This window comes from Aristolochia californica, unplaced genomic scaffold (assembly GCF_029961685.1).
Source record: "Aristolochia californica isolate CCGP_79_NKW_82.1479 unplaced genomic scaffold, dmAriCali1.0.hap1 SCAF_4, whole genome shotgun sequence".
NCBI lineage: Eukaryota > Viridiplantae > Streptophyta > Magnoliopsida > Piperales > Aristolochiaceae > Aristolochia > Aristolochia californica.
Window position 1 is genome coordinate 4,266,198 of NW_027182103.1, and position 8,169 is coordinate 4,274,366.

The following is an 8,169-nucleotide window of genomic DNA, read 5'->3' on the forward strand; positions in this document are numbered from 1 at the left end:
CTTTGTGTCTCTCTGTGTGTGAATCACATGTGGACAGGTTTGGTTGAAGGGTATTCTCATAATTTTATTTATTTGGGAGGGGGTTCCCTACAGGTGAGGAGTGAGTCAACAGCTTAATAATCCAAGATAGAGTTTGGTGGTTTGTGGGGTGTGGCCTCCCTCCTTATTTCAAAAAAAAAAAAAAAAAAAACATGATCCAAAGAGGGGATTAGGTGATGGGAGAACCCCAATCTGAATACAAAATTCCATTTGATGAAGAGTTGATGGTAGTGACATCATATGCTAGTTAAGAAGTTAAAATGGGGGACAGGGGACCCTATAAGATTCAAACTCTGGCATTCAATTGGAGCTTAATGAATTAATTCTCTCTGCTGGGTTCTGTCACTTTGCATCAATAAAATTGTAGAGTTTGGTACTGAAAATTTGAAGGGTAGTGATGTTTTGAATAAGGAGGGTTTTCAGTTTAAGCTTGAAATGGGTGTTGCTGATGCAAGAGTGTGGACAAGACTGAAAGTGTTTTGAGGACTGGGTACAGCAATGGAGTGCAGCAAATGGGAAAAAAGGAAAACCAGGGGAAAGATAAAGACGACTGAGGAAAAAAGCAAGAGATGAAAAAACATGTCATTAAATGTGAAACATAACAGCCCATGCCTTAACATTCACCCCCTTTTGTACTTTTTCTCTGGCTTCTCTCTCTTCAAAAGTTGAAAGCAACAACACCCTGTCACTTTCTTTGCCACTCAATTTGAAAATGAAAAATCATTTTTTGATTTACACCAATGAAAATCTGTGAAGAGCACAATAAAAATAAGTGACAAGGGGAAAAACAGAGCAAATCTGAGTTTTTGATACTCAAGCTGCAGTTCTCTCACATCAGTGGCTAGCTCTCTGTGTCTGGAGGAGTTCTCACTCTCTTTCTCTCTCTCATCAGTTTAATACATTATCCATTGTCTTTTTATGTTTGCTCACCCCAATGATTCTCTCACAAAGGTAGTTGCAGTTTTTTCTTTCTTGCTCTGTTTTCCTTCTCAGCTCGCGCCTCTCTTTTCTCTTTACGCTTCTCCTTTGTTGTCCTGCATGGTATCACTGTCAGGGAATGAATGGCAGGAAAGCCCAAATCGGTCTTCAGGTCATCATCTGATGCTACTGTTGTCTGTGAGTACTTTGTTCCTTGTTTTCTTTTAACGTTTCTGTTTCTTTTATCCCTTTTCTTTCAGTTTTTGTTTGACTCCCTTCTTTTTGTGAGATTTCTTTGTATGGAAGTTCGTAGGACCTATGCCGTTTTATTTTGTGGGTTTCTGAGCTATCAGTCCTTTCTATTGGTTTTCGTTTCAATTTCGTCGTATATTTGGTTTCCGTTTCCGTTTTCTTCTTCATATTTGCTGCATTTCCCTTTAAAAAGTAGTACATAAGAATTGAAATGGGGAGGTTCATTTCTATTTTCTTTTTGTTCTCCCTAGGTTCAACTGGATGAGTGTTGGTTTTTCCTTTTAATCCCCTTTACTCCAAGGTCTTCGTCGTTCTTGTCTTCTGCAATTTAGCTAGTTAGAAAATTTGCGGCATTCCTATCTGGTCCTTGTTTGTTATTTATTACTCTTTTCTGCTTGTTCCTTGAGTACCTTTTCTTTATTACCAATTTCGGGGTTGTCGCGTATTTACAGCTTCGAAGTGACTAAGTTGGAATTTTGCGTATTACTTGGTTGTTGAAATCCGGATATTTTGGGTTTTTGGGTTTTCCTTTTTCCTCTGATTGATTTTATCTTCAAGATGACCGTATGCAGATCACGTGAACTTAGTTCAATGAATTGGCTTCTGGATGTTTTTTGTCTCCCGTACATTTTACTGAGCTTCGTTGTTTCCCTTCTTTCTATCACAAGATTTAGGGAACTAGATTCTGATTCTTCCTTTCATTCTTTCTCTGTAATCCCTTGCTTTTTCGCTTCTGCTGATTTCTTATACTTTTCCTTGGTGATCATCATCTGTGGCAATTGAGATAGGTGGTGATGGTGTTTATGTGATGGAATGGCCCAGAAAAACGTGAGATACATCGAGTGACTTTTGGAGAAAGAGTTAGAAGAGGAGAAAAAGAAGGCATTTATTTCAAAGGGAGGAAAAAAAAAAAAAAAAAAGGAGAAAAGGTCGTGGGGAAGATTTTTATGGAGTGGGACTTGAAAACATCTTCTTGGGACTTTGCTGAATTGGAGCGAGATGCAGAACCCAGCATCGGTTCAGTGGTGAGCTTGACAAGTTTAGGACAGAAAAGTACAGGAGATTGCTCGGTAGACTTAAAGCTTGGAAGGTTAGGTGACTTTGGTGATGGGTTGTTGGACAGATGGAAAGACTCCAGGGCTCCTGCAGCTGTCTCACCTTCTGGTTCATCTAAGCGTGCACGAGGAACAAGTAATGGCAACCAAACTGTTTCTTGTTTGGTTGATGGGTGCAAATCAGATCTAAGTAATTGCCGCGAGTATCATAAAAGGCACAAAGTTTGTGAAGTTCATGCCAAGACTCCAACAGTGATGGTGGGTGGCCGGCAGCAAAGGTTCTGCCAGCAATGTAGCCGGTAAAGAAGTGGAGGCTCCTTATAGTTTTCACTTATGAAATTGTTTCCATTAACTTGTTTTGAACTCTTTTCGCTTTCATCTGCAGCAATTCTTTTCTGGTTTCTAACTTGCCTGGTTGATAGATATTCTTACATTAACTTTGCTCTATTTTTCTGGCTGGTATGTTTGTTTCCAGAAGAGTTTTGCCTGTCACAGAGAGGCTAATAGTTGTTTGGAAGTCTTTGTCCCTTTTGTCATCAATTCTATGGTTATGGAACTGATTCAGTGTGGATCTCTTTGTTTGAAGTATATGGACATTAAAATGCTTTAGCTACTAATTGGCTGAAACACTACAGCCTCAATAACTAATGTGGGAAACTGAAATTGATTCTGCTTCTGGGTTGGTCTTGGACTTGATTACGCACTATTTTTAAAAAAAAGAAAAAAAAGAAAAAGGTTTCATCCTAATGTAACTGAAGTTTTCTTACACAAGCTTTATTAAGTTCCTTAAGATGGCTTAGTGAATGAATAACTATCTATTAAATTTCACTTTTTTTTGTTTTCTTCATCCATACTTTTTGTGTTTGATAATATACTACAATTATCATGAAATGTTCTCTCTCTCTCGATGATGATGATGATGATGATCCACTCAAAACCAATTGAAAAAAGTGAATTAAGTAATATAATTTAATACAAATGTATGTTTTACCAATTGATCTAATTCTTTGTTTGTTGACTTTCTAACTTTGTTTATCCTTGTATTTAGTATTTAAAGATATTTATTACTGATTGTGTGATTCGTTGATAATATCAATATGTAGGTTTAATGCCTTCAAAGTTTTGCCTATCCACCTCAATTTAAGGTGTTTATTGTGTTCCAACCACTATTTATTAATGTTCTTCACTGTCAACAGCTTAGTTTCTTCTGAAAAAAAAAAAAAAAATTCTGTCTCTTTTTGGCGTCCTTTTCTGATTTTGTTATGGTACCTCATTATGGAGCCTTACCTTTAGGTTGAACATATGAAATCACATCTGACTGCCCATGTTCCTTTTTATCTGTATTATATGTCCATTACAGAACTGCAGAATGTCTGTGTGTTATTTATACATTAGTTAAAGAAAATTATGCTGATATGTTGGTAAAATTTATTTATTTTTCTGCTGAAATCTGTGCCTCGAAGAAGGGTCCAGGAATTTTGACTTTAAAGCATGTCTAAGTAACCTCAAATCTAGCTTGGAACACAATACCTTAATCACTACATCTAGATTCGTTCGTATCTGATAGTATCTGATTAATTTAGTTGATTATGTTGTTTGTCATCTGCATGATATTGGGTTGTTCATTACTTGCTTGCTATCATCAATTTTCTCTTTCGAGGTTCATGATTTCCGAATCTGTATTCTATGTTGGCTTGTAGTGGTCAGTCATACTTGTTTGTGCTTGTATACAAAGATCACACCAGTGAAAGCTGCGGTTAATCAAATGAAAGAAGTAATGCACTTGGCCTAATGGCAGTAGGATCTCATCCACTTCCTGTTTAACTGTAATGCAATTTCTACATTTACGGAGTTTTGATAGATGTGCATGTGAGATATCTGAAATTTGCAGAGGAATAACTGTTACCTTCCTAGCTTTGCTGTACTGATCTTGCTTAGGTTTTCTACACAGCCGATTGATTTGTAAACCTATTACATTTCTACTTTATTCTCTACTGGAAAAGAACCTACTTGACATGAGAAATTGAAAAATTCTCATAACACAGCAGTTGGTGAACCACTGATAGAGACACGTCATTGATGTTTCTTCTCAAGGAGATGCAGCACTTTCTGGTTGAATTTGAGTTGTTTTAACTGTCAATCTAAAAATTAACTGCCGTTGTCAATCCTTTGAAGATTCCATTCCTTGGACGAGTTTGATGAAGTGAAACGGAGTTGTAGGAAGCGTCTTGATGGACACAACCGCCGCAGAAGGAAGCCTCAGCCAGATTCTCTTTCTACAAACTCTCCCGCATTGTTTACTAATCATCAAGGTTTGTACCTAATGCAGGCATTCAGTAAAAAGACAGATGAAATTTACTTTATACACTGTAGAGAGACTTGGCATGTGGCAATATGGTGAGAATCATGATGCAATGATCTGAATAAATTAGTAGCTCCCACCATGTGGACTAATTTCTGCTAACTCCCACCATGAAAATGCTTTGCTTATCAAAGTTTATGTTTCTGTGGTGGGCAAGGCTGCTTGGAAACCAGTTTCCATTGGATCTGCCATGTGCTGTCAACATATTTTATCATCATTGGCGCCATTGTTGAATTTCCTTGCATCTTCATGCAATGAAATATGGTTTCCTATCCACAGGTAGCAGGTTCTCTTCCTATCAACAGATAATGTCAACCACCCTGCCAGAACCCTCTTGGCCTGCCACCATCAAAATTGAGGATGATGCCCTCTATGCCCGGCATACACCTCTGCACTTCCTTGACCGTCAAAATCACTTCCCTGTCTCCTTTTCTCGCAGCTACAAAGCTGGCAAAAACTTTGGATTTAACCCTCTCGAAGCAACATCTGTTTGCCAACCTCTCTACAACACACTCACCACTTCCAGCAATGATTGTGCTCTCTCTCTTCTGTCATCACCAAATCAAACTTCGGCCTTAGGCCTGGCACACATGGTTCAAGCTGATCGGATACCAATGGCACAGCCCTTGATCCCGAGCATACATTTTAGCAACAACAATAACCAGAGTTTGGGCCGGTACTCTTGCTCCCAAGCTTCCAACGATGTTTCCTCGACGGGGTTTTCCTGTTCAACCATGGATGAAGAACAGGTGGGAACTGCTGCTTTGGTTTCAGATGGAGGGGATGGTAATCTCCACGGTGAACAGATCTTTCAAGTAGGAGGCGATGTGGGACCTCCTGGAAATGTGGCCTCCTCAACACTTCCCATATTTTGGCATGGCTGATATGTTAGAAGAAAGTGCAGCTGCTGGTCTTTGTTGTAGAATAGCAGAGTGCCACTGGCTATCAAGTGATTCACATGTTTCAACACTGTTTTTTCTTTTACCGTCAGGTTTTTTTGTGAAAACTGTGAGAAATGTTGTGTGCCATCTTCATTCATGAGGCAGCCTTTCTGTGGTCTCGTGTTCTAATGGGATTTGTCTGGGAAATGTAGGTATACTTTGGTGTTCTAATGGGATATACCCTTGTGCATGTGTGGAGCATGGATGGGTTTCCAATCTAGACTTGCATGTCTCCAACCCTTGCCCTTTGGTGAATTATTATAAATTATCCTTTACCTTGAATGATATGCAATTGCAAGTTTTGTTCACCTTTTAAAAAAAATTACAAGGTTATGCTAAAGATAGAATAGATTATGGGACAATGTAGGGATGGGTTGTGGATGTGAGGATAGGGCAAGGATGGGGTTTGAGAGTTGGAGGGGAGTTGGAGAATGGGATGAGAATAGAGTTGATTGCCACCCCCCACATTGGTTGTCATGGGGATGAGTTTCAAGGTTGGTTTTGCTTGTCAAGTTCCAAAGTTTTCAAAAAATTGCCTTCCTATGCATGTCCACCCTAAGGTCCACTTCTCCACTTTTTAAAAAATTATATTTAAGTTAAATAATTATTTTATATGACATTTAGGTAATGTAAGTGTTAGAATCTATACAAGGGTATTTTAGTCATGCCCCTTCTTGATATACAAATCTTGAGATGGCAATAGGCTATGAATCATGTTAGAAGTTAGGTCAAGTTTTGAATAATATTGAATGAGTAATGATGATTTAAGCTGTAAAGGGCATTATTATAATCTTATCTTATTTTCACTTAACTGGTTTTTCATAGAGAAAGGGGGCTCGAATTTTTAGCCGTGAGATCCCTTTATAGAGCTTTTTATTGTTCATTTTTCCTCTCTTTAAAGGTTTCATCTACTTCAGGAAAGGGGATTTTTAGAATTTTGTCTGACTAAAGTTAAAGGTTTGATTTTTCTTCTTTTACTACTATCGTAACCTTAGAGTTGTTGGTTTCTATCACTAATTAGAGTATTCCTATGTGAAGATTTGTGCCCCTAAAGGATTCTACTATGGTTTATTCTAATTTTTGCCTACACAACCCTTTATATATGTGCTTATTGTCTAGATCATTTATCTAGATGGAGACATCATCCTCTTTTTGTCCAATTTTTTTTTATTAGAATCGGATCTTCTGCTTCCTGAATTGGACATTTGTACTTGAGTTGAAATTTCTCGCTGCCCTAATTGATTTGTCCTATGTATTTTTTATTTTTGGATCTTCTCGCAACTTGGTGTTTTTGTGACATAACTGTTTGGATTAGATATGGTTGAATTTGGTGAAGTTCTTACACCAACTAGAAAGAGAGTGAATTCAAATGAGATAGATACAATTATAATTACTACTAAGAAGTTGAATTGATATAGTCATAAACAAATATAATAGCTAATCTTTAATCATAACCAATTCATCCAAACTCAATAATCATATTCACATCAATACTCATCCACCATATTATCCACATAATATATTAAGACAACAAACATATAAAATAGAAACCTTAACCATACTGATAAGTCTAGCAATGTTATAATTCAAACATCGTCTTTAATACATAATAATCTTCTCAAAAAAGATATTGTACTTAAAACGCATTACAATTACTTGTTTGCACAATAATTAAGCCACTTAACCCGCTCCGCCACTGTCATTTTTAAAAACATGGTCTTCTTACTAGGCGTATTTATCCATTCAGGAGCGTCATACTTCAGTGCATCTGACAGGTCCAGAATTTTCATGAGGGCATTGACCTAAGGTTCTTCGACATCGCGTTCTTTATACTCCATAACACATTTCATAGCTTCAGCGATCTGGCCAACTACATCAATTAATTGTCTATTGTCTTCAGTGGGCAATTCGCTTCTCTTTCTACGACGACGAAGATGGCCCTTTAGTTCCACAAGATTGATCCGCTGTCGAATCATTTCCACTATTGAATTGCGGTGGAGTTCCCATAACTATGTCAACATTGTCGAGCTCATCCATCGGGATAGGAGCCGACTCATCAAGGATAATTTCATCACGCAGATCTATAGGAGTTATACTACCATTCCCTACAGCTCTTGTATTTCTGACTACAATAGCCAATTTGACGTAAAGGGGGCAACCTTGTTGTCTATACTACTTCAAGTCGTAGACCCTAAACCCTAACCCTAGACCCCATAGCTCCAAAACCTCCTAAACCCTAACCCTAGACCCCATAACTCCAAAACCTCCTAAACCCTATACCCCAAACCCTAATTCCAGAAGTTAAACAAAAAACCCTAGATCTTAACAACCCTAAAAGCCCCAAACCCTAAACCCTAAACCCTATCACCCATTAAACCTTAGCTGAAAAAAATTGAAAAAAAAACCTAAACCCTAATTCCAGAACCTAAACCCTAACAATACCATAAATCCTTAACCCTAAAAACTTAACCCCTAAATACAAAGCACCAAACCCTAAAAACACTAAACCCTAACCCTAATTAAAAATTTAGACCCTAATCCGTAAGACTAAATCCCACAATTATGCACAAATAACCCCAAATTAGACACTGTAACTAAAATT

The 8,169-nt window shown here is 37.7% G+C and overlaps 1 protein-coding gene across 2 annotated transcripts; it reads left to right on the top strand.

The window, feature by feature from the left end:
• Positions 1 to 833: 833 nt before the first annotated feature.
• On the top strand, positions 834 to 5,812 carry LOC137962886 (squamosa promoter-binding-like protein 16). 2 transcript variants are annotated; one of them, XM_068810008.1, is made up of 5 exons: positions 834 to 990; positions 1,094 to 1,155; positions 1,998 to 2,563; positions 4,440 to 4,576; positions 4,906 to 5,812. In XM_068810008.1, the coding sequence occupies exons 3-5, from the start codon at positions 2,157 to 2,159 to the stop codon at positions 5,508 to 5,510; spliced, it is 1,149 nt and encodes a 382-aa protein (XP_068666109.1). In that variant the 5' UTR covers positions 834 to 990; positions 1,094 to 1,155; positions 1,998 to 2,156; the 3' UTR covers positions 5,511 to 5,812. The 2 variants fall into 2 exon arrangements, with proteins under 2 accessions (XP_068666109.1, XP_068666110.1); XM_068810009.1 differs by lacking the exon at positions 834 to 990 and having other exon boundaries at positions 1,003 to 1,129.
• The last annotated feature ends 2,357 nt before the right edge of the window (positions 5,813 to 8,169 follow it).